The sequence below is a fragment of the Diabrotica undecimpunctata genome, chromosome 2 (assembly GCF_040954645.1).
Source record: "Diabrotica undecimpunctata isolate CICGRU chromosome 2, icDiaUnde3, whole genome shotgun sequence".
Lineage (NCBI taxonomy): Eukaryota > Metazoa > Arthropoda > Insecta > Coleoptera > Chrysomelidae > Diabrotica > Diabrotica undecimpunctata.
The window spans coordinates 21,947,232-21,975,212 of record NC_092804.1 but is presented as its reverse complement, the minus strand read 5'-3'; the positions used below and the strand labels follow the sequence as shown (position 1 = coordinate 21,975,212).

At 31.8% G+C, this 27,981-nt stretch overlaps 1 protein-coding gene across 1 annotated transcript; it reads left to right on the top strand.

Annotated features, from left to right (window-relative positions):
- Positions 1 to 681: 681 nt before the first annotated feature.
- On the top strand, positions 682 to 24,297 carry LOC140433233 (uncharacterized). The gene is made up of 5 exons (XM_072521278.1): positions 682 to 820; positions 18,387 to 18,578; positions 18,846 to 19,164; positions 22,998 to 23,390; positions 24,011 to 24,297. Exons 2-5 carry the CDS (start codon positions 18,404 to 18,406, stop codon positions 24,156 to 24,158), a joined length of 1,035 nt encoding a protein of 344 aa, XP_072377379.1. The 5' UTR covers positions 682 to 820; positions 18,387 to 18,403; the 3' UTR covers positions 24,159 to 24,297.
- Positions 24,298 to 27,981: the final 3,684 nt, after the last annotated feature.

Below are 27,981 nucleotides of genomic sequence, written 5' to 3'. Positions count from 1 at the left end.
GAAAAATAAATATGTATTTAACATAAATGTTTACATTTAATATTTTTGTTTTATTTTTGAGTATTTTAATATTCATTTGCATATTTAGGCAAAAGTAATGCATATGCGCAGATTTTGGTAATGATGTGTTGCATATATTCCGCTCTCTAATTGTCACTCCTATCGAAGAGGATTAAGAATTTGTTGGTCAAGGCACTTAAAGTTTGTTAAAACTTGTTTTAAACAAACAAGTTAATTGATGAATATGGACGGACAATACTGATTTGGTTACTGTTAAAAAATAAAATAACCGTTACCTACCCGTTAATTTCAATCTTCATTCTATCAGAAATAGAACAAAATATTTGCAAATACGAATAATGAAAAAAAAAACCCAAAATATACAGTCATATACACTACAAATATACAATACTACTCATACAAAAGATCCCAAACAAGAATTTTGAGCATCCTTTTCACTCTTTATAAATATTTAATATAGACTATATTAATTAATATAGAATTTAGTATTTGTGTTGTCAATGCTTAACAAAAATCAATATTTGACGGAAATAATATGCGCAACCATGTATACGTTGAGTTGTTGAACGTGTTGCCTACTGTCTAGTACGATGAATTCAATATCCTGCCGGTATGTCTGGTTTCCTGCGACCGAAATGTACAAATGTCTTCATCGGACGACCTTCTTGTGCGCGACCTAGACATCACCATCGAAGACCATCATGTGTCTGTCGATATTATTTAGTCCTGAAAAGTGCGCGCTTCGGAAGTGAACTTAAATTTTTGAATGTTCGCAGGAGTGACATTCTAGCACGTTAAGGTGAGTGGATGCCTTTTTTGGAAACTTAATTGCTAGATACCGTTTTGGAAATTTTAAAAATGATTCGGTTTAGTTTTGTAAATAGTTTACTGTTTGGAGTAGAAAAAAAAGTGAGAATATTAAATTTTGATTTTAGAACCATTTTGGGTTTTAAAAGAGATTAAAAAAATATATTTATATAACAATTAGTTTGTTAAAACATTTACATTATTTTCATTTAAATTTTTCGAAGCATAGCTTTCTTATATTACTCTTAAACAAGTGGCATAGTGTGTAATTATTTATTATTGTAAAAATTTATTTTAAAGTTTTAAAATTTTCTGATGTAGTTGATCTATTTTGTGGGAATACATCTTAGCCGTCATTACGCAATTTATATCTAAGAGTATTTGTTGACAAACTCCATGTTAGCGTGATTTATACCGATTTCCAGAAAGCTTTCAACCAGATAGATCATTGTATTCTTTCACATCGACTCAGAATTTAAATTAGCTTAATAAATATAGGTAAGTGTCATCAAATAGGTTTTACAAAGAATGACCAGCAAAGTTTGACCACTAAATAAATTCAAAGCGTTTACAAAAAAACCAAAATTTTAAAGATCACAGAGTAACATTTTATAAAAGTTGTCTTCTGTCGATCATATTAAGGATACTGTCTCTGCTGCTACTAGTTCATTAGGATTGATCTAAGAAATATAAAACAGTTTTAAAATATTAACAGACTCATAATTTCTTATGAGTTCTTATTAGTACAATCTTTTGTTCTAAACTAGAATACAGTGACCTCTTAGTACAACCGTTGATTGAATATCCAAATTGGGATATTCAATGAGCTGTACAACGTACAACTAAAATTCTTTAAATATTTGCATTTAAAAAATACTGGCAGTTTTATTAATAGAAGATTTGATCATTCTATTCTTTTAAATGAATATTACTTTTATCTTTGTCAACAAGAATGGTAAATGTTAAAAAATAAAAAAAGTCTTTTCTGGGCAAAATAACAGAAAAAATGAGATGGAATATGAAAGGAAGTCCTAATACAATTTTAAGAAATACGGCTTACATTATTAAAAATACTGCTATTGAAATACTTGGAAAGAACACTCAGAACATATGTTTGAAAATAAAGAGACCTGGTGCTGATATATTAAACAGAGTTGTTAAATGATTGTAGAAAAATGTTTTTGCTGATCTGAAGCGTTGTTAATTGTAGGATACGCTCCATTATCACCACTTTTCACGTTTACGCCTTTCTTCGCTTTTACTACTTTGCTAACTACTGTTAATGTATGGATATACCTTCCGATATCTTCTACACCTTGACCTTTCTCTTTAGTTTCTTCTGGGAAGGAAAGCTGTAAGAAAATAATTTTTTATGGGTGATGGGGCCCTACATCCCAACTCCTAGCTTAGAGGACCAGAATTTATAAAAATAACAGTAGCAATTGCTAAATCAGAAGCGTATAAAAATCATCATCATCATCATCATCATCATCATCATCATCATCATCATCATTATCATCATCATCATCATCAACATCATTATCATCATCCTCATCATCATCATCATCATCATCATCATCATTATCATCATCATCATCATCATCCTACCTTGGATACCGCAGTGTAATTCTAGCGGACCATCTATTATCAGTTCTTCTCCCTAAATGTCCTGCCCACTGCCATTTTAAAGATTTAATTCTTTGGATTTGTGACCTTGGTTTTCTGTCTGATTCATTCTATTCTTTTTCAATCTCTCTTTGTTATACCTAGCATGCATCGCTCCATTGACCTATGAATGACTTTGAGTTTTGCTATTATCTCTTTCTTTAATGTCCAAGTTTCGCAACCGTGTGTCATGATTGATAGTACTCGTATACACTGATAGAATGTTTTTTTCTGCAGGTGGAGTGGAATTTTGGATTTGAATATAACGGCATTTTTACCAAAAGATGCCCAAGTCAGTTTCATTCTTCTGTTGATTTCTGGGAGTACGGCTAGATTTATGTATTAATTGTCTCAGGTATATTAACTGGTATATTACTGCTTTGAGTGCAGTGTTGTTTATTATTATATCTTGAACATCCACTAGCACGTTGTACATGGATTTTGCTTTTGCCAAGTCTATTTTTAGACCAACTTCATTGCTAGCTGCATTTAGGTTTCGCTTGTAAGTTTTTGTAGTTCTGCAGGATTATTAACAATTAGAACGATGTCGTCCGCAAACCTTACATGGCGGAGGTATTCTCCATCAATGGACAGACCTTTGTTCTACCAATTAATTTTGCTGAATATAATTTTTAGAGTTGCAGTGAAGAGCTTTAGCGATAATGCGTCCTGCTACAATTGAAAACGTTTAAGTCATTATAGGAAATATTATATTAAAAGTTTATTTTCATCTAATAATTCAAAATATGTAAATGAATTTTGAAAATAATACTTTTGCGCCTGGGTTGATCTTATAGTGTCTTACTTAAAAAATGAATGAAATAAACATCGGCTTTAACTTTGAAGAAAGAAATTAAAAAAAATGGAAGCTGTTACAGTTAAAATTATGCAACTTTATACTTATCTATCAAGACGAAGTAATAAGGTAGTTCGAAGGTAGATAGTTATAAATTTTAAGCTACGATAAAATTGTTAGCAATAAAAGTACCATGAAAAAAGAAGACAAAGCTCATGACGACGAGTGGTCATTTAATAATGGAAAACAACTACTGTAAGGTGTAAACAATGCTGCCTAAGCGCATTCTTTTTCTTCAGTCAATGCTTATCCATTCCTGGACATTTTTATTTGATTTCATTGATGTCTACTCTGAGCAATTCTCATTTATTGCTTGCCCACGATATATTTAATATCTACCTATTGTCCATTTTTAAGGGTTATCTCGAGTAACATGCCCTACCCATTACCACTCGAGCCACGCTATAAGCATGTATTTATTTGTTATATTTGTATTCGCAATGTGTCACTTACAAAGTTTAGTAAGGCAAAAACCAACCAGGATTTGATTAGGAAATCCTTACTAGAAATTCGTAATTTTAAGAAATTCGATCGGGTTGACGCATCAAAGAGTGAAACGGGGGTTGGTTGTGTGGTTACCACTACGGAAACAGTCGTTAGTTCATGTCAAATACCTGCCACATGCAGCGTTCACACTGGTGAACTGTATGCTATTTATCAAGCCTTCGAACTCTGTACAGCACCCAATCAACATATTGCCATCTGTACAGACTCCCTTGCCTCTATCCAGTCCATCAATAATCTATTTACTAATCAGCCACTTGTAGAAAAAATCCATGACACTTACCAAAATCTTATCATCCACGACATCCATATCACTATCATATGGATTCCCTCCCACATCGGTATTATGGGTAACGACAACGCCGATCGCTTTGCCAAAGAAGCTGCTGTAACCAATTATACACCACATAATATACAAATTGTCAGTGACCTAAAAACTAGTATAAAGAAACTCGTACGAAATTACTGGCAGAATCATTGGATACAATCCACTACATTTTTACACCAAATAGATCAGACGATTGAGCGGTTCGTTATCCCTGGTATAACTAGAAATGAGATGGTTGTTGCTAGAAGATTGCGTATCGGTCACACCAGATTTACACATGGTCACCTAATGAATTCTACACCTAAGCCAATCTGTCACTATTGCCAACCTCCACTAAGCGTTCTACACATCCTTGTGGACTGCCCTCATTACAATAAACGACGCCAAGAACTGGGCATGAAGGACGACATCACAGATATATTATCGAACCAGAGCCAAGTCATCACAGCTATCCAGTGCCTGAAGCTAGAAAACTTACTAAATAATATATGACTATAGTATATTATAATATGTAATATGTGCCTCGTGCTAATGGCCGAAGCTGTCACAAGCACGTTAAATTAAATTAAAAAAAAGATGCAAAATTATAACCTTATTAAAAACTCAAAACTCGAAGTATTTTTAAGCTTAATACATACATATAATTATGTAATTTCTTATATACATAATTTTTCTTTAATCATTAATCGTCCTCTATGGTTAGACTGTGTCTATGAGCAGGGCAACTCTCTTGGCCACGTTTACTCAAGGACAACGTAACCAAAGGTTAAAACTTACAGGGGAGGGAGGTATTTTAATTAATTGTAATTGTAATATTTAAGCTGCTTCTTATTTTATACTTTTTTCTACTAACAGTAATAAGGGAAAAGTGAAATTTTCCAGAATAAACATTTATTTTAAATTGTTTAAACAAATTACTTAGTTAAATGCCACGAGGTACCCCAAATTAAAAAAAATCAATTTTCCTTGATTAGAACCGCAGATATTGTAACTTTTATGAATTCAGTTTTTGAAATAGTAAAATTACTCCGCTTTTGAACTCTTCCTCCTTGAAAGGAATCATGTTTAAATTTTTTAAAGTATTTAAATTTAAACTCTTAATCTTTCAAATTCAAATGGTTCTTTTAAAATTGCTTATTGTTTATAAACAAAGCCCCGAGAGCTTAGTGCTCTCGGGGCTCTGCTTCCTGCATTTATTTTCTATACTCTGAGGCTGAGAATTGTTTCAACTTAACTTGGTGTTTTATTTCGACGAAGAAATTGTCATGTCTTTTTCAAGGCAAGACACTGAAGATAAATATTTTCCAAGTCCATAACCCGAAAATGGACTTAAGTAGAGGAGCTCTCGACAGTATATTCGAAGCCCTCTACAGAGCACCCGGGGATATCAGAAGGTGGTTAGACCCTTAATTGTTCACCCGAGGTGACAAGTATGGGTTTCAAGAAAATTACTGAATGAGAGGTTTTTAACAGGATTGTTGAGATATTAAACTGTTATTTATATGGCAACTTGTTTGATATTTAGAGAAGAATAATATATTTTAATTATCAACATTAATTAATTAATGGTCAAGTTTAATATAATGTCAAGAACTTTTCTAAAAAAAAAACAATAAATTTTTGGCTTTCATAAAAACTAGTATGAGCAACTTTTACCATAAATCTTTATAACATCAACGAACTTATTTTATTTCCTTTTTTATATATCTTTTTAAAGTTTACTAGTAAACAATAAAAAAAGGTAAATGCCAATATAAACATCTTGGAATTCATTCGCCTCATTAACCAATCAAAGCCCAGACGTTTTAATCCAGATCCATCAATCGAAAGTGATAAATAATCATCAAATAATTATTAACATTGACCTTAACCTTTTCGTCCACCAACAGACACACCTTTTCCAACGAGATTCGTATCCTCCTATCAAACTGTTATCTCGATTATCGGTTTCGTTTCCGAATAACAAATCTCATTAAAAGAACAATACCGATCTTGACAAGTCTATTCACCGAATGAGTATTCACTAATTTAAATAATTCCTACGAAACATAAAGTCTCTTGACCTACGAGGTTAAAGATCTTTTAATAATAGGTAGTAAAATACCTGTTAACTATTGGTTTTGTTATTAACAGTGGCTGTTAGTGAAATACTGCATTCTACCTATTATATTTGAGGAGACACAGCAAAACGTATTCAATCCAAAATATATGATTTTGAATTATCGACAAAAAACTAATTAAATTAAACTTAAAGCTTTCATTTCATTGGATTTATCTCAGTTTGCTTAAACATTGTGTGAATTTATACTATTTTGCTCCATATGAATGGATTTATTTCGTTTTGCTTAACCGTTGGTTGCATTTATGTCATTTTGCTACAGAAGTAAATACAGAAATGTCGAAAATAAAACACCAGTATACGAAAATACTATTATTTATTTATATAATAAAGCTTCTCAAATTGGTACGCCTGTGTCATCTTCTAGGCAATCACAGTCCTTTTCCATTTTATCACCTTCACTAGCGGTGTCATCTTCTCGGTTTTCTAGAATGTCCTTATACCATTTAATGTCTTCTTCTTCTTTCCACGAATTTCCAAATCAGTAAATGTTTTAACGATTTTGTTTCTTTTTTCTTAGTGGTCTTCCTAATCTCGAGGTTTCTAGTGTCAATTGTGAGTAGTTTTTATCTTTCTTAAGAAACGTTTTAGGAACTTCAGAGTTCTGATATTCCATCCAACATCTGCTTTCCATCAATTTTTTCTAAATATAATTGCAATTATTTAATATTATACAGAATTCAATCTCATGAGCCCCAAAAGAGCTGTAAATTTCTTCATATTCATCTTTTGTCTGTAAAGAAACACATTTTCTTAAGTCCTTTTCAACGCGCTCAAAAACTCTGTCAGCTGGTAATAAGTTTTCAGGCAACTTTTTCTTCAGCCAATAGTAGAGGGCGTTTTTATTTTGCCCTCCACATTCGTCACAAAATAAAAACAAAATTTTAATTTATTTTCAAAATTTTATGAATCCAGATGACAAAGTAAGCAGATGATTCTTCCATCGATCCTCGTCCAGCCATATCTTCTGTCTATGTGTAGAATACGGAACTTAGAGCGTGCATGTCCACACACAGCATAAAACGTAAATCACTTGTTAAGCATAAAAAGCTTGACTTGTTAACTGCATGATCTTCATCTACTGCTGCCCACAACAGCGATCTTCTACCTCTTCTAGGTTTGCCTTCAATGTGGCCTTCGATTATCAACTCCATTTGAACAGTTTATTGTTATTCTTGCTGTTAGTGTTACTTACAGTTACAATCTTAAAACTCGTACAGAAGAGATCAGTATCCCAAAATAAAAGGTAAGTCAGTAACGTATAAAGGATACACATCATTTATGTTTTCTAAATAACAAACATAATAAATCAGAATTTGGTGTTTATTGAAACTAAACTAAATGTAAGATCAAATACTTACTGGTTTTTCCTTCATAATTTTCTATGGAATCACTAAGGGTGGCCGCACACAGAAAGAGCAAAACTGTTTTAGTCAAAAACGTTTTTGTTTGAAACGAAAACGGTTTTGTTTCCACAAGAAACATTTTGTTTTCAAAAGAAACAAAATGTTTGCACAAACCATACTGCAATCAGTTTTATTAAAGATGTCGACAGATAACGACGAAATGGCATTAGTTTTCTGGCAGTGGTTCCTCCTACAGGACGAAAAAACGCAAAATAAAAGACAATTTTGGGTGCATCCTATAAATGAGAAAAGAATCTGGCCTCAATCAGTACAATGAATTTTTCTGCGTCCACTTCCATGATACACACAATATAAACAAGCAAAATATCGCTATTTCCACATGTGCTTCTTGTTGACTACTCGAGCGGTTTCAAGAAGGGAATTCCAAAAACACGTTGCGCCTGCGGACATTGAAATGTTTCGACACAAAACAACGATCCAGTAATCAACATCAAACAGACTGACTGAAACTTAATGAGCCTAAACATGTTTTAGACACACGACTAATCAGTGTGCGTCAGCTCATTTCATTTATATGGAAACATCAGCATCAGACATCAAAAACGTTTTTGACTAAAACAGTTTTGCTCTTTCTGTGTGCGGCCACCCTAACAGGAGATTTTTACTGTCATCATGGCATGTGTTTGTCTTTTTAAAGACGAATTACATGCTATGATTTTTTCTGGCGGATATTCTCAAGTTAAAGTTGATTTCATCTAATCGAATGAATTATCTTACAAGTAAAGTCGTCCCAGGAACGCAACTCAACAATATTGGCAACTAATGTTTGTATTTTGAGAACGATTTCCGAAGTGGAAATTGAAACGTCAATAAATTTACTTTAACCTTTAAAAAAATAATAAAAGGTGCTTGAGGTGATCTGACTACACAGCTGTAATATTATTATTACAAACAATAATAATAAAAATGAGTTTTTTTATAATGGTCCGATCATATTTTGATATACTATTTATTAAATATTTCTATATTCATGAAAGCAAATTACATTGGCTTATATTAAAAGTATTATTAACCTAAATTAAGAAACAAGCGATCATAAATCATGTTTTATAACTTATGATTATATACGGATAGGGCAATATTCCAGTTTATCATATTATTGACAAAAACCAGTTATGTTTAAGACACGCAGACAAAAACATATTTAATTTCCCAAAATCGAACACTAATCCTAAATTATTATCTTATAAATTAGCAATAATAATTGTTTACATTTTGTTAAAGCAACGAATTCTTAGTATCTAATATTCCGTACATTTTCCGGTAACCAAACAACAAACTTTTCGATATATACATGATGGATGAAAACACATGAAAATATGTGCTGAAAAAGTAGCTGGGACTAGAGATCCTAGACTAGAAAAAAAAAATCGGTTGCCTGTAAAGTCGGTTTTACGGGCGAAGATTTTACGTGACAACGTCTTTTTCTCGGTAGAATATTTATTGATATGAATATTATTAAATTGCACAATAGGAACAAGGAATTGAATGAAAATAAGAATTGCATTACCGATTTATTAGGTATTTTATATATTATTTATATTTTATATATTATATTTTTATATATTATATTTTTATATATTATTTTATATATTATTTATTTTATATTATATTATTGATCTTATTATTTTCTACAAAATTTATTTGAAAATTTTTTCGATATATCAATTAGTTGCGGAGATATCGATCATTGAAGTTATTGTTTGCTACCAGTATTTTATATATTTATTTTTTTCAGTTATAAAAAATTACTATTTCCAATTGTGTCTACCAAGTATGGTCACATGTATTTGCCTACATATTAAATAATAATAAGTACAGATAATGTTATGTGACGTTCACTTCTGATTATATATATTTTAATATTTTTAATTTTAAAGAATCAATTTGAAAATCAAAACACTTATTCAGATCGAAGGTTCCAATTTTTGCTAAATAAATTTGAAATTAATTAAAATTTGTAAATGTAAATGGTAAAGTTGAAAATTAAAACATTTACTAAAATTGGAATTTGAAATTCTTGCTAAACACAGTTAAATTCTAACTCCGCGCGTGGTGATTGGTCGGTTTAGTTCGTTTGTTTGGTCGCCCTGTTTTGACAGGTTAGAAGTTATAATTTGTTATTTTAAATGTTTGACTAGCAATACGCGCTGTTTCTTCTCAATCGACTGAATTACGATTGATTGCAGAGTGACATGTAGAAAATAGGGAGCAGTAAATCATTTCAGAAGACGGATTATATAACCCACCGAGTAATATGTCTATGCCTCAGTTCGTTATGATGTTTGATTACCTGTGATTGACCGTCCAACATTATTTTGTGCTTTGTGTGATGCTTTCAAATGAAAGAGTCCTATAAAATCGATCAGACCACCGTAAAGGATATCTGTCTCTTGATTTTTTGCCTTCGACGATCAGTCTTTCCATACCCTCTTTCCTTTTAGTAATATGACCACAGTATCCCAGAACATTTCTGTTTATTATTGTAATTAGTCTGGTATTAATATTTATTTCTTGAATCACAGTTTATTTTGTACGATGTGCTGTCCATTCAATTTGTGATATCCTCCTGTATAGCCACATCTCAAAGGCGTTGATTTCATACTGTAAGACATACACTTACATAAGAGTAATTGAAAAAATAACAATGTCTTTCAGTAAGATTCTTAAAACTCATAAAATCTGTCCATAATATTAAATACAATACTAGAATACAATAGGATATAATACTATACCACCGGAAGACGATACTAAAAAGGCCTGTCTGCTACTTGACCTTTTCACTGTTTACCAAAGTCAGTTGTCTGGCTCAGTTGATTTTGAATTGACGTCAAGTTTTTCGAGTTTGTTGATTTTTCATTATTCAAGCTTCATATTTAAATTATTATTTCCAAAATGTTGATTTATAGACCATCGTGACCTAAAGAAAAAGAAAAAGAATAAAAAAATGTCCATTCGTGAGTTCACTTGCCATGTTCAATTTTTAAGATATACTCATAAACAGAATAGGAGAACAATTTTTGTTTAAAAATCTAAAACCCTATAAGTCTCTTTTATTTATAAGTGACGAAAAATATCCTTTAATATTTCAAACAACTAACAACTGTATTGCTATATTAATTTTTAGCAAATATTTTGACTTTTTTGTAGAATTACATCACAACATCAAATTATCCAAATATACACAAATTGTTATAGGTTTGAATCGATATATTTAAATTAAAGTTCAATATTATTGATATGCATCTCAACTCCTTATTTAACTTCCCCTAATTTGATTATTTTTTTAAGAAATAGTCCTAATATAGAGAACTTGATAATGAAAATAATAATTCAAGAGACAGGTTAGGTTAGGTTAGGTTAGGTTACGTTCATAAACATATAATACAAATAGACTGTATCTTTCTAATTTGACAGATTTATCGACCACGTGAGCTAAATTAAAAATGAGAAGGTCACGAATGGTTACGTTAGAGTATGTTAGTAAGTACTGCCAGTTCAATACCTTTAGAAATTACTGTTTGAATCTATAAAAGGCCAATATTAGCTTGTTTCTAAAGCTATTTTAAAAATAAGAGTATCTACGAGAAAAGACATTTTGAAATAACAGCATCAAGCTCTTAAATTTTTTTTTTTAAATTCAGTTCTTACATCTTCAGCACCAAAATAGTTCTCGGGCTTTGTATTTTTTTAGCAGACGTTTAGCAGTCGTTATTAGCACAAATGTATACCTAGAGTATATTAAAAAGGGTACATCCAAATGTTATTTAATTTAAAAAATAATGTTCAGCATTTTTTAATAGCATTTTTGGTTTCATTTTTATTCTGTCTGCTACTCGTTTTTAGAATTAAAGTGATATAATTGTTATTTAAATTATATAATTGTTTACATGTTAGTAAAAGTGACATATTCCTTGTAACGAACGAGTGCGGTTGAATATAATTACCTGAAATTTCAAAATTCAACAATTGGCGATACATATTGAATATTAAGCGTTGCTTACCTTCGCAAAAAGGTCAACATATTGATTTAATGTAGCTGAAAATACACACATAAGAATTCAACTTAATTATTGCTAATTTTCTGATCCGAATAAGTATATTGACATGGAGTAAACGTTAATATCACTAATAAGTATTTAAAAACAAAATATTTTTAAAAGGACATGATATAGCACTCGTTACATAGATGCAGAAAAATCTACTGCGGTAAAAAAGCATATATATATATATATATATATATATATATATATATAATTTTATTATCCAAGTAAATATTTGCAATATGTCCTGTTTGGACAATAATCAAATTTGATTATTTAAACAGAGAAATTAACATGAGCGAAGAATAGCTGTGAAAATTAATGTTTAATAAAAATCTTATATTCTAAACAGTTTACTTATAAAAAACTATCTGGTAAGTCCAAGGGTTTGTGTCTCTTAAGTCTTCTCACTTCCCTGCTGTTGTCTAGTAGGTTTACCGCACTAGAATTTGGGTGAATTTCTAACGTTTTAAATGCCTATCACTACACTTATTTATTTCATCGCGCACAATACTCACTGAGAGATCACGATGTATGACTGCATTAGGGACGTAGTATGGTGCATTAACAATCTGCCTAAGGACCTTCGATTGGAACCTCTGTAGGATTTCAATATTGGATTTGCTTGCACACCCCCACACAGGGGCGGACTACGACCTAGGCAACCTAGGCACGTGCCTGGGGCCCGTTATTTTTGGGGTACGAAAATTAGGTTTAAAGTTTTATAATTAATTATGCCTAATCGTTGTTTGATAAAGTCTACAAGTGTGGACGAGTGTTCCCGTGCTTATATATCCACACCCGCAAGTGTCGATGTCGATGTGTGTAAATACGATAGAGTCTCTCGCCTATTGAGTTTAAAAAGTCAAACATAGCTATTTAAATCAGTCCCCTGAACGTATTGTATCTTAAGCGAGTTTTGATTAAATATTGTGCAATTAAGACTTGGGTCCTAGACTTGATTGCAAATAGATTGTTTTAGATTCATATTTATGACTTTGTGAAATTCCTAAATATAGAAAACCAATCGTCAGCCACTTCGGCTACGTCAGAATATGGAACGCTACAATCACCTTCACCATTTAAACATGAAAAGAAGACAAAAAAATCCAAAAAGAGGTGGTTTTTTTCTTTAAGCTATCAAGAAATATCTCGCTGCAAAATACATAGTGTTTACGAAAATAGTTGTACCGTTCATAAAAAAATAATTAAAATCTGCAGTTGCTACTGGATCGTTAATGTAAACAGAGGACCTTCAAGTTAGCGTCTATCTCATCGTGTTCCGTATCTACAAAGCCTGCCACCTTTCTGCTACAAGCGAAAAGGTAAAATCTGTAAAGAAAGTGACTAAGACTAAAGAAGCAGCATCAAAGACAGAGGCCATCCAAGGCGAAGAAAGTTGAAAAGAAGTCATCTTCATCTTCATTTCCGACTTCCGCAAATAAAAACACCAACCAAAGAGAAGAAATCAAATAAAGGCAGTTATACGAAAAAACCAAAGGCACCTAATCCAAAAACCGTAAAGGCTACCGCAAGTTCAACAGAAGGCTAGAAAAGCTGCTGCTGCTAAGAAAAAGTAATTGGACTTATTAATATCTTCGAATTATTTAAATAAATGTAAGTTTTTATAAAAGTATTACATTATTTAATTAAAATAATATATAATATAAAATACCACAAATTGTGATTGGGATATTGAGTAAAATAAACTTATTTGAAGATCATTTTCTTTTTAGTACGTAGTCTTTAAAATAAGTTCATATGAAAATTTAAGTGGGTGTAGAAAAACATATGAAAAGAGCGTTGGAAATTTTTTTAGCTGGAGATGGAGAACAATTACAACAATCGTCATGATTTTCACAAATTTCACCTGTTTTAACCCCAGAAATACCATTTGTGTCCGAAACTAGTGTGCAAAAAGACCAGCAGGAAAAACCAAGCAATTCCGATTGTAAAGATGAAATAAAAGAGGAAAATATAAATTTAAAATCATCTTAAAGTAATGATAAAACTAAGAGTTTGGTAAACGACATTGCATTATTGCCAGATACTTAACAGACGCCATGCGAGAGTATTTTATAAAAAATCCATTAAATCGATAAATGAATCTTTAGAATCATCTTCTATTCGATGTAACGAAGGGTCCAAACAAATTAGTTACATTAGATTGGTTGGATGATACTGAAATCAACAACTTACTGTACTATTAGGTCTGTAAATTATGACAATATATGAATACTGATTGGAAAAATCTACAGAAAGAATTGTCAGAACATGGAAACTTCACTGATCACATTATCGGCTGTGATTAATATTAAATTTAAAACAATTTTAATAAAGAAATAAAAATATTATAAACAAAATTTAAACCTAGCATGAAAAATGAAGTATTACAATGTAAGACTTTTATAAGTAAAGAAAATATTATTTAGCCTGTAATGTTGGGAAGACCTGGTTCGTTTCGGTGACCCGGGTCTTCCAGGTCATTCATTAAAATGATCCGTTCATATGAACGACAAATTAAATTTGTAGTGTAAAGGTCAAGTGTGTAGAGTTTAATATTGATATCTTTATGAATCTTTCTGACAGTATATGAATTAATGATAATGCAGGACCCGTTCATAGAAATTAGTTCATTAGAACGACTTTAATTATATTGTTGTTTACGTGTAGAATTCGATATTGTTACTATAACTTTAAGAATAAAATATAGTTTAAGGCTGACATTAAGATTTGTACTTCTCAAATCATCGTCAGAAATCATTAAACTATGAAAAAATACTTGAAAAAGTTAAGTAAAATTACAAATTCCATATTTTTATGTTCATGAATGAATGATAATGCACCAATTAAAATAGATTTTATTTCCTACAAATTTATAAACAGAACATACTATGGGACTATTAACTCGGCAATTCGAATGTGTATAATTTTACAGTTTTGCAGCGTAAGCGTAAGCGTTTCGCCGTTCTGGGAAACTGAAAACAGCGTTTGAACTTGAACGATCCTTTGCGGTTCGTGGTTCATGCATTAATTTGACCGAACAACGTGTCGCGATCACACAGATCGATGATTCATAGGGTCATTCGAACGATAGGGTCACAGAATGTGATTGTATCAATCACGGGTCTTTGAAAAGATCAGGTCTTTGTGAACGGATCGTTCGTGACCTTCTCATCACTAGCCTGTATCCATGTAACCATTTATTAAGAAACATAATATTATTTCCATATTCCCAAATTTAAACACAATTTTGATAATTTATTTAAGCATTCCAATTTTTTTCTTGGTATCCGATAATTAAATAGAACTACATACGATATGCTTTGAAACCAAACTACCAAACGCAAAATATGTGTCATGGCTGAAAAATAGGCCCGAAATTTAGAATTTAGGAAGAATTGGTAATAAACTAATGGGTCTATATGAAGTTACGGATTTTAAAAGTTAGCCTATTTTATGGTTTAAAATAACTTGAGCCACTTTCCACTGTAAAGAAAAATATCCTAATCTTAATACAGCGTTGTAGATTTGTGTTAATAAGAGGATCGCGTTTTGTGGTAATTGACATATTAGTATTAAGTATTGCGTCGATAATTCCGGGTTTTCTAAAGGGTTTAACAGGCAGAGGCAGATATATATATATATATATATATATATATATATATATATATATATATATATATATATATATATATATATATTTTATTATGATGTGTTTTTTGTTTGAATGATGAGCAATGAGTATTTTTAATAATATAATATATAGGGTTTTTATCGCGGTTCTCAAAGAATTAGCTTGTAAGTACTTTTTTAAATTATCTTTATTATAACTATTATGAAACACACATATATATCTAACCTAGCCAATGTAAATTTAAAATAAACTATCTTTAAATTGATGTTCTTATAAAACTAATTAAATTCTATAGACAATGTTAAATTTAAACAAACTATCTTCAAAATTGAAATTGTTATAACACTAACTAAATTATATTAACAAAATTTTGTACCTTTCTTTCACTGAATGCCTAAATGAACTGTTTTCCACTATATATATTCTAATCACCACTGAATGTCTTCGTACTTCGGTTATCCTTGTTTTTGTGAAATTTCTTTTTCCAATTATCAGCTTCTACCAATTTAAGATATATTTTTCTTCACCAGCATTTATACACCACCAAGCAAACCAGCAAACACCATTTATATTTATTCTTCTTTTCAATATACCAATATCCAATTATTATAAGTTGATTTATACTAATCTCCAATCATAATATAATTTTAATTCCTTCCAATGTCCATCCAATATTCTTCTAATATACTTTTATAATTTTCAATAATTATTTGTGTATAATTATAAATGTGCATTAAATATATGCATAATTTTTAATCTTCATTTAACTCACTATATTAAACAATTGGACTATCTCCAACTAACTTTCATATTTCTTATTAAACTGCTTGACTGACTTACTAAAACTGTGAATAATTGACTTCACTAACTAATCTACTAACTTTCATAATAAACTGCATGACTTCTGACTAAAAACTGCCATCTTGAATCCAAATCACGGGTATTTATATCTTTTTGGATGCTCTAGAATCATCTGGTAAGAGATCATGTTCCAATTTCGTTCTATTTCTTCGATATGGATGTTCTCGAAAAAATATCTGTTCCATCCACCGACATAATCATTATTCCAGAATGTTCGACCGTAAACAATGGTCACACTCTGCACTCTGGAGAATTCGTTAATGTTCCATTGATAATTTTGTTGACATTTAGGCTTTTCAGATCAGAATAAACATTCAAATTAGTAACTAACACTCTAATTTAATAAAATACACAATTCAAACAATATATTATTATAACCCCACTTAATATTCCCAATTATTTCCTAAAATGTCACTTGGAGAGTATAGTTGGTTGCCTAGGCACATGGCTCACTTAAATATATTTACAACATTAAAATACAACTTTTTACAATTATTATATGATAATTTCTTAAAAATACCCTCACATAAATAATTTTTATTAAATTCTCTAGTATATAACTTATTTAAAACAACCAAATATCTAATATTATGTAGTATATAACTTATAAATTATTTTCTATAAACCCTAATCGTATCAATATATATATATATATATATATATATATATATATATATATATATATATATATGTATATATAATCTTAACAACTTAAATCGTCTCTGGGTCAGTTTTAATTCCTTCTACTGAAATGATATGTCCTAGAAAATACGCCTTTCTTGGTTTTGGATATAATCATTATATCATCAAGATATCCCAGACATATTTTCTAGATTAGTCCTGTTAAAACCATCCTCATCAGACTTTTAAACGTAGCTGAACCATTACAAATACCAAATGGTAGAACCTGGAACCGGTAGAGACCACGGCCAGTTGAAAAAGCTATTTTATCTCGATCTTCAGGACGTACTTCTACATGCCAGTAGCCGGATTCTAAATCTATGGTAGAAAATCATTTACAACCTGATAAAGTGTTTAGTGTATCATCTATTCGTGGCGATGGACAACTAACTGCCTTTTTGTGTAACCTGTATTAATCTTATGTACTCTACACAAAAGCGAGTAGAACCGTCTTTCTTAGTTATTAGTTTTAATTTTAAAATCGACGAAATCGAAGGATGAATGTCAACAAAGTATTTTTCACGCCTTTTAATATTATTGTTTACACATTGTATATATTTCAGAAGATATTAAACAGTAAGAGCAAACTTTGCATATGTCAATGTGCACAAGTGGACGCTATATTTGTAATAAAAACAAGATTTGAAGTGGTACAACCTTGACATTTCACAGTACTCCAAATTGACAAGATGTGATCTTTAAGGTGTGACTGATCTTTGTGTAAACGTTAAATGGGAATATATCATATGTAAATAAAATTAACTAAATTTAGTTCACCAGCTTCCTGATCAGCTATAATTATTTAATGAAATGTAATATAATAATTATAAAGATGTTGTTCGAAATTACGACGGACATTTTGAAATATTTCAGGGGTTGCTAGATTATTTTCATGTACTATTCGTCATCTTAGTTCTTCCAATAAAGCAGGAATAATATACATATTGCTTTTTAAATAACTCCACAGAAAAAGTCCAAGGGAGTTAAATCGGCAGATCTTGTTGGCTATTCAAAACCTTTTGAATAGCTGGAGTGTTTTAAAACCTATATACTCGTACGCAATATGCGTTCCATGATTAAATAAATTTGATTTTTTATGTAAGACAGTTGTCTTTCAACATCCAGGAACACTTGTTATATATGCAACTTAATAGCTTTCAATGCGATTTACTCTTACTTGCTTTCTAAGTAAGCATTAAATAACATTCATCCATTCTACATTGCCTATTTTAATTTTTTTGGACATTTCACTACCAATTTTTAATGCTAGTGGCAGATTGTAGTAAATATTTGATATTAATCATATCTTGTTCGTCAAGCTTCATAACAGTTTGCGATCTACAATATTTATTCGCCACTTATTTTAAATTTTTGTTGCTGAAATTAATTCTTTTTCCTTTTTAATACGGGCTGTAACATTATGGTATTTATTTTTAGGACCCAAACCAAACTAAATGGATAAAATGTTTAGTATTTTGTCGCTAATATTGCTCACTTTGAACTTGGTCGAATTAGTGATGAGTCATGGCAGACTTATGGAGCCCCCAGCGAGAAACTCAATGTGGAGGTTTGGCTTTCCCAATCCAGTTAATTATAATGACAATGAACTATTCTGCGGTGGGTTTACAGGTAAACCGAGTATATTTTTTGCATAAAGATTTTTAATTGAAGTTTTTTAATTGGAATTTATGTATTAGTAGAATTTTGTTAATAAAATGGAAAAAGCCACCTTATGTTTTTATCTAAAATTTTTAAAGGTTTTTGCAACTGAGGACTTCATCCGTTAGTGGAAGTAAAAATAAAGTTAAATTAAAAAATTAGTCGTTAAAAAAATCAAAATTAATTTTTGAACTTTTTGTCTTTGAGCAAACTTTCTGTTATAATTTTATTTTTAAGTTCAATGGGAACAAAATGAGGGCAAATGCGGCCTTTGCGGAGATGCTTACCACGCCGAGGAACCAAGGCCCCATGAAGCAAAAGGTACTTACGCCAAAGGCATCATCAGTAGGCATTACAGTGTTGGACAATATATAGATATAGAAGTGGAACTGACGGCTAACCATTATGGACGTTTCGAGGTCTTGTTGTGTCCAAATAATAATCCTGGCCAGGAAGCAACGCAGGAGTGCTTTGATAGATTTCCTCTATATTTAACGGATACTCGGGAGACAAAATATGAGATTCCCGAAGATGGAAAGAAAAAAGCCGTATTTAGGTAACTTTTTTCTAATTGTGTGTGTAAACTTGCTTTTTATTTAAATTTGTAACTTATAAATATGATTTAAATATAATACAATAACCAGTCAACCTAGTCAACCAATAATCCGTGCCCAGATAATAAAAAACTTTCAGAAAAGGGTAATGTAGGAAAGAATAGTTTTCCTCTAAAATATCTTAATGCCTTTTTAGTACAACGAATTGCTTTTAGCAAACGCGCAACCGTATGGGCAACCAGAAAAGGAGCAAGAGTAAAACTAATTAGACCATGGCGGATATGTTTTGAGATAAATGTGAGAGGTGGCATTCTGGTTTTTAAAGAAAAAGTGATAACTTCAATAATTATAATTGCCTTCTGTCTCTCAAATAAGTCGGGAATATTAATAAAAAAAATTAAGATATTTGAAAATGTTTAAAAGCATCATTTTTTTTTTATAATTTTTTCTCGCTTGTAACTTTAAATCGCTTTATTTTGAAGCAAAGTCGTAAAAAAATACAAAAGCGATAATTGGGTTTTGAGATAATTGAGATATCTGGCTAAAAAGGATTTATTGAACTTGATGCAAAATAGCTATAAATACAAAAAAGAGGGGCATACAAGCCGTTTCTTATTGAATGTTTTTTAACCCCTTAGATTCCAGTTAGGACCTTAATAATTCGTCTAGAAAATAATTATAATAGGATAAAAGAGTTCACTAAATTTCATTAAAATCGATTCAATAGATTTCGCATAATAATATTGCATGCAATTTATATTTTTTTATAAAAATAGAAATTCTGGGACTTGGAAAAACAGGTTTATAGTTAATACAAACTACCGATATGCTCTTGCTTGATGGTCTATTGAAAAAATTAGTTGTAGGTGTTTGAAAGGATGTTCAAAGTCATGTGGTTGCATTAAGTACGGTCTAAAGTGTACTGATGACTGCTCCAGCTGCCACGGGCAAAGTTGCAAAAAATTTTATAGCAATATAATTAATCTCGAAGAAAAAAATATTGATAGTTTTTTGCTGAATCGTTAGCTTTAACCGGTTTTAAAATGGCGACGTCTTTGCTCTTTTTAGTTGATGATGAATGATGTTGAACATTTCCCATCTTAAGAATGTCGGAGAAGAACTTTGCAGTCCATTTCCTAGCAAATCTGCCACTCCGCTTTAGAAACTCAGCATGAATGCTATCAAAGTCAGTGGATTTTCCTGTTTTCATTTGATTAAGAGCTTCCGTCATTTTTTCACAGGTGAAACGGTTGGAATACTCTGTTTTAAGGGAACAAGTAGATTTAAAATTCTTGAGGTTTTTTTTAACTTTAATTTTGTGTAAGCCGTTTTGGGGTGCGTTTGAGATAGATATTATGTTGAACGCCACTTGGTTTGGTGTTACGAGATTGGTTGTGTGGTTGGATGGGTTACTGCCTCCTAGTTTTCAAAGCAGTGACCAGGCTTGTCTACCCAAGTTTTTAAAATCTAGATTTTTTAACTGTCTTAGTCAATTTCTTCCTCCTAGTGGTATCAACGCTGTGGAGTAATTCATCTGCAATCCTCTGCTTTCCGTCTTCACATAATTTTTCATACAGTTTTTCGTTCTTCTCAGGCCACGCAGGAATATATTCTTTGCCATAAAAAATTTCTCGTTGTTTATGTATTTTGGTGGGATATAACCTAAGCATTTATTAAGGAAACTAGGGAAAGCACAACAATTACCTTTCCTGAAGTTCTATCTGGTGTGGAAATGATCTTGGAATGCTAATGCCGATTTTGATCAGAATGGGGCGGTGCTGGCTATGCGGGAAATCGGACATGACCTTTCTTGATGCTGGCAGAGGTTGGCCATTGTCGTCAGTGGTAAAAAAACAAAGATCGGACTTATACACCCTTTTCCAAGCTACATGTCTGAAGGTGCTTCTATCCTTGGCGTCGAAAAGGAGATAGATACCATGTCCTTTTGAACACTCCAAAAGAGACGAGCCATTTTTGTCATTGTCAGAGTACTTCCACATCTTATGGTGACTGTTATAATCCCCTACGTATATAGGGGGGTGTTCGTAGAGATTAACAACATGTATAGTCCAAGTGAGAGCAGGAGGCTTATAAATATTAACTATGGTGATATCGTTAATTTTTACAGTTGCCTTATGGATGTGTTTCTTAAACTGTGATCTATGCAGAAATTGGCATTTTGTTCCTCTTATGCCTTCTATATTAAGTTGTCAAATTCGTACACTAGGTTATTTTAACAATTTATTATTCTTTACAAGGTCCATTTGTTGGAAGTATCATCTTTAATAACTTTGACCTAAATAATTTTTCTTTTCAAATCTCACAAAAGTATTAATTTTTGTGACGTGATTAACAATATAAAAATGTTACTTTTACGACTTGACATAAAATGAAGCTTTTCGGAATCATACTCGTACTTTTGGGCGACATTAAGCATAAACATTCACAAAACTTAACGAGTAGCGCAAAATTCGGTGTCTTTTCTTATTTGTCACAGTGACAATCAATAGAAATAACCATAGTAACATAAACATTGTTTGCGACGTTTGAAAAAAATATATCATGTTCTATTCGGAGTAAAGGTGACTTTTTGTGCTTCTGCTTAACGTACAGCATTGCCACAAAAAGTATCATTTTTACTCATAATAAAACAATATACTATTAAGCGGTTTTTGACACCGATTTACACACTTTGACACATTTGACTCAACTAATAGATACCTTGATATTCCATTTGTTTATAAGCCAAAAATTGTTAAAAATAAAAAAAAAATTCGCCATGCTGTCCAAATAATCCGATTTGAATTCTATAAAGTACGTTAGATAGGTGAGTTGCTCTTTTATAAGCAAAAAATTGGTAAACTATATGGTTTAATTTTTATTAGGCAAGATTTTAAAGAATTTCAATTAAAAAAAATTAATGAAATCGATTTTAATGAAATTTGGTGAACTATTTAAATATATTATGAAGATTTTTTAGTCGAATTATGAAGGCCTTAAGTGCAATCTAAGTTGTTGAAAAACATTGAATAAAAAAGGCTTGTTTCCCACCTTTTTGTATTTATTGCTATTTTGCGTCAAGGGTAGGTAAGGGCGTCAATTTTAGCTAGTTGTATCATATAGAAAACTCGATTATCGCTATTTTATTTTAGTACGTCTTTGCTCCAAAATAAAACGTTTTAAAGTTATGAGCAAGGAAAGTAGAAAAGAAAAAAAAGATAATTGTAATAGAATCTACATATAATATACTTTAATTATGAGAATATTCACCTACCGGTAAAACTCGATAAATTGCTAAATTATTGCAAAACTTCCTAGTTTGGAAAATACTTTTACAAAGTACAAAGGTACAAGGCAATGGGCTTTGTGATGAATTACCGCTTATGAATTGGGATTGAACGCTTTTTAGCACGTAGTCTAATTACAATATTCACATCATAAAGAAGTCATTATTTGAAGTTCCGTCAAGAGTATTTGACATTTACTCTCGACTTCAGAAAGGTATACTCCTCGATAAAGGAGTAAAATAAAACGTTTAGTCCTCGACTTCAGAAATTATTTCATATCGTCGAGCGAAAAGGATATAAGGGCATTCGATTAATATTTATGCATCGATTTTATCCAGCAGCTGTAAAAAAATGTCACTCTAAAATATAACATCTATGTCTAAAAAGGTTGGACTTTCTAGAACTAATGTTTTTTTTAATTGCAGTACTCTGGCGAATTATGCTACTTATCAGACCACCAGATAATGTTTGCTTTTATTCTTGTTTTTATTTCTATTAAATCTACAAAAGTATGTAGATCTTAAATTTTAATGATAATTTCTTTATAGATACCAAGTTCGACTTCCACCATACATAACCTGCACACAATGCGTGCTTCAATGGACCTACTACACGGGAAACCAATGGGGCGAATGCACGAACGGCACCCAAGCTCAAGGGTGTGGAAAATCGGAAACCTTCCGCAACTGCGCAGACGTAGCTATCCATTCCAGTGCCGGTGGAGCCATTCCTCCCGTATTTGTTGAAAACTTGAACCCGTATCAACTCTATTACAAGGATTATTCTAAACCAGCTCCGTATAATGTGATACCGTTGGTGGTTAGAGAGCAGGTTTGTGTCCCGAACAGTTTGTATAGGATGATTTCCGGTATGTGGGAATGGTGTCAAGAGAATTGCTTGAGGTATCCTCCAAACTGTCCACAAGAAATTTGCTCATGTCCGTAAGTATGTTTAAAATTAGGTAAAAAAGATAATTATCCGAGTGGATAAAATTCATTCATCGTGTATATTTTCTTCTTGTAGATATTTCAATATCTACAGGCCAGATAGATCAGGTGGTAGAGTATCTGACTTCCAGGTAGAAGGTCATGGATCGAATACCAGCGAATCTAGATATTTTTAAATATCTACAGGCTCCAGCTCGACTCAGTCTGAATAAAACTAATCAGACTACCCTGATATAATCCCAAAGCCGCGCTAGAGATATAAAGGGAGACTATTATTATCAGACTCTCTTCTGCACGTCATCATGCAAGGAAGAGTAGAGGGAAGAAAAATCTTGGGAAGAAAGTAAAAATCTTAGCTGAGGAATATTAGAGATTGGACTAACCTCAGTGTTGAACAGATATTTCACGTTGCAAAAGATAGGAAAGCCTTTAAAGAAGTGATCTCCAACCTTCGTTAGAAGACGGCATAATAATAAGAAGAAGAATTATTATTAAATATTTCAATAGTTTATCTTGGGATATATGGGTATAAGCTTTCCAAACACGATTTTTACTGTGACCTGTTAATAATTGTTAAAAAAATCGTAAGCATATTAATAATTGTTTAATTTCAGTAACACCTGTGAGGCAGTGGGCGCTTATAGAGGCAACTTGGGTGCAGACGTATATTGCATGGACAAATGCATTGTATATCCCGCTAGGAATTGTCCACACAACGAATGTGCATGTTATGAGGAAGGGATCGACTCAAATCAGATTTAAAATTTTAAACAATAAAATAAAATTGTTTGTAGTTTGTTAGAATAACTTATTGTGTCATATGTAATATCAAATGCAAGTTTTATACATACATCATTTTAAGATAAATATGTAAAATAGGATTAAGTGAAGATATTTTAATATTTGTAATATAAAATATTTATTTTATGTTTGTGTAATTAATTATAAATTGTTGTGAAAGGCTTGTGGATTTTCTAATAACGTTAATAACGCTATAACGTTGAATATATATAATATGGCAATTGTTAAAAGAAGATATAGGTACGGGAATGACTTACGAGGTAATAGTTAGTGAGACTGTGAGCCAACAAGAAAGTTGTTTGTGCTGAACGTCGAAGTAAAAAGAGAAACAAATCCAAATTATTAAAGAGGACCACACAAAATCAAATGGTGGATGTTAAAAAATGAGAAAGAAGTTCTGTTCAGTGTAAAATTGGTAGAAAAAATGTGCTTGAATATGAAAGGAATTCCTAATACGATTAGAACGAATATGTCCAGTATTATTAAATGTACTGCTATTGAAATACTTGGGGAAAAACTCAGGGAAGAATTTTGAGAGCAAAGAGAGCTGTTGGTGATTTTAAAAGGTTTAGAACTTGGTAAGACAAAAACAGAGAATTTGTAATGTTCATTTTACCACTATAAATAAAATGATAACCTAAGGGTGCGTTCGTTACGGAGATCATCGCATGGTATCCTCGCCTAGAGCATAGCACTGACAATGAACGCTCGCATTTAAAATATTGCATTTATTTTACGTGGCGATGATAATATAATACCATCCTATGGTTCTATCGAGGGTCGGCGCCTCGTTATGAAGGCACACTTAGATGGATAAGTCGAATTACAAAAAAGAATAAAATTAAGAATAAGTATATTCAAGGAAGTCTAGGGGTGGCCCTAATCAATGCCAAAATAAGTGACATTATTTAAAAAGATTTGGGTATTATCAACAACTGGACATTATCAACTCTCCTGAAAGAAGTATGACGAGAAGTCCAGATGAAGACATTTTAGACAGAACATGTCGGTAAAGGGAAATAATTATAAACCAATATCATCAGCATACGTTTAACACCAAGGGAAGCTGCCTTAAAATTTTTCTCTTTCTTGTTTCAGCTCTACTTAATGATAAATAAAAATAAATGAAAGACAGCCCTGCGACATCATACAGATCATTTACTATTTTTAAATATTATTCAGAATTCTCATTGTTTACCATATAGTCTCTCGAGATACTTATATACTTTCTTAACCCTCAACTGGCATTGTTAGGTCAGCGGACCCCCAGTACCGCCGTTTTAAATCCATGTAAAACTTAAAAATTTACCATTTATGCCTGGGAGGGCCATCTACCTTTAAGATGGTGCACACGTAAGCCACTCCGTCATCTATGATTCAGCATTGCTCTGAATAGCCAGCGGTAAAGTTCATTTGGGGTCTGTGTGCTACCACGACGCTTATAGTGTTTTATTTTTGAAATGGCAGGTTCTTCCAAAGGAGTGTTTTTTGGAGAGCCTAATTTTGATGAAAGTGTAACGCGGTAGTAAAAAAGATTCTAACAGCGCAATCCGTGGTAATGAGAAGACGGGGTAGACCAAAGCTGAGGTGGATGGGCGGGGTAACACAAGATGCCGAGAAGATCGGAGTGGGCAACTGGAAAATGCAAACAAGGAACAGAACAGAATGGCGTAGAAAGCTTGAGAAGGTCGAGGCCCTCTAAGGGCTGTAGCACCAAGATGATGATGATGATGTAAGGCGGTGGTATGATGAATTAGAAAGCGAATTTAATGATGATGAGTACTACAAAGACAAAGATTTTTCTCCAGAGAGTGACCATAACTCTGATTTTAAAATGGAAGATCAGAAGGACAATGCTGAAACACAAGAAAGTCAGGCTATAGGTGAAGCAGAAGAGGGGCCAGAAACAACAAATGGAAAGTTTTATTTTGTTAAAAATCGATACAAGTGGTTTGCTGTTCCGGCCAGAATATTAGAACAAAAAAACACAATCTGGTAATTCAAATGATGAAGACTTGCAAGACCTATTTGCAACAGATGGAACGGGATGAGTTTTATTCAGACCCATTATGTCTTTGAAAAAAGTATATGTATTGCTAGCATGTCTAAGGTTTGTTGACTGAATGGCTGGTGTAAATATTTTATTGCTTTTGTTTTAGGTTTGATAATGCAGATGATCGAGAAGAACGTAAAACTAATGATCGAACTGCAGCAGTGTATGGACTGAAAATTATAGTCCTAACAGACGCATGTACCCACAATTTCTATAATGGCTATATTTACTGTGGTAAGGATAGTGATGGTTTTTATCTAACAAATGAGGAGATATGTTTCATGAAACCAACACAAGCGGTGTTGAGACTGTGTCAATTGCTAATTCACACCGAAATGTCACAGCAGACAATTGGTTTTCATCCATAGAAGTTACATGAATGTTATAAAAACAACCAAGCCATAAAGAGAAAAGCCTTTTACAAAATTCTTGCAAGACAACTTGCAGAACCATATCTCCATATAAGACTGTACAATTTTCGATTACCTAGGGAGCTTCGCATGGGTATCAGTAGAATACTACAGAAAGCTTTACCTGATGCAGAGAAGGGAGAATTAAATAATTAGAACCAGAAATGAAAGAGATGTGGTATCTGTGATCGAAAGAATGACAAAAAAAACAAAAATGTCGTGCACCAAATGTTCCTGACCCATGTGCGGCGACTGCAGGGTATATTTTTACAAGAATTGCATTTAGAAAAATGTTACTTGTAAATAGTTCGCAGTTTTGTTGATAATAATATATTTTAATTAGAGAGTTTGTATACTTTAGTTCCTTTTTCTTTATATGAAACGAAAAAATCAAGAAAGAAATAGTGATTTTAATTAATTTCATAAAAAACTCAAAAAAATGGTGTTCGGTATACGCCAGGACGCAGTTAACGGCAGAATAAACCACGGCGCCAGTTGAGGGTTAAAATAAATGAAAATACCACAAAAATAATTCTTCAAAAAATTTGCTGGAAGAAGCTGAAAGACAACACTACAACAGCACCACATGTACATCACAAGATTCAAAGAGTGGTTTATGTCCAAAAATAGATCGATAAAAAGATAAGAAAAATATTTTTAACTTCATATTTGTAATAATAATTTTTAAATTAAGCAGTATTTTTAATTTACTAGTTTCTATTCTATATTCAAACAACAAACCTTTTTTACTCTCATTTTGTGTATAATACGAAAAACTAGGAATGTAATTACACATCCTACAAACTAATCATTTTACAATTATTGGTGCTGAATCACAGTTTTCGGCAGTACCTACCGATAATATTAACGAATCATCGATTTATAGGTAGTATTAGTAAAGAACCGCCTTTTTACACTCAACCAATTAGCACATAAGGCTGGTCGCATACTTATATGAGATGTTTCCAACTTTTTTGTTAACGACATGTTTTAACGCTCATCGCATATGAATGTTGTAAACAAAAATAATGCCTCGCACATCAAATGAGGAGTGATCCATCAAAACGCAATAAATCCTGTGTTTTCAGAATTTGAGTTATATTAATACTCAATAGCTTTGTCATGAAATATATCCGGTGGCCAATTCCTTCCAATGGTTTATAGTGTTAATATTATTTTTGTAGTTTCATTTTGTATGTAAAATGAGCATGAGCGATTCTGAGAAGTTAAATTTGACTGTTAAAGAAAAAGGTGTTAGGATAAGGAGTGACAATGTTTCTAAACATGCGAGTAAGAAACGCCCAAGGTAAAATGTTTTTTT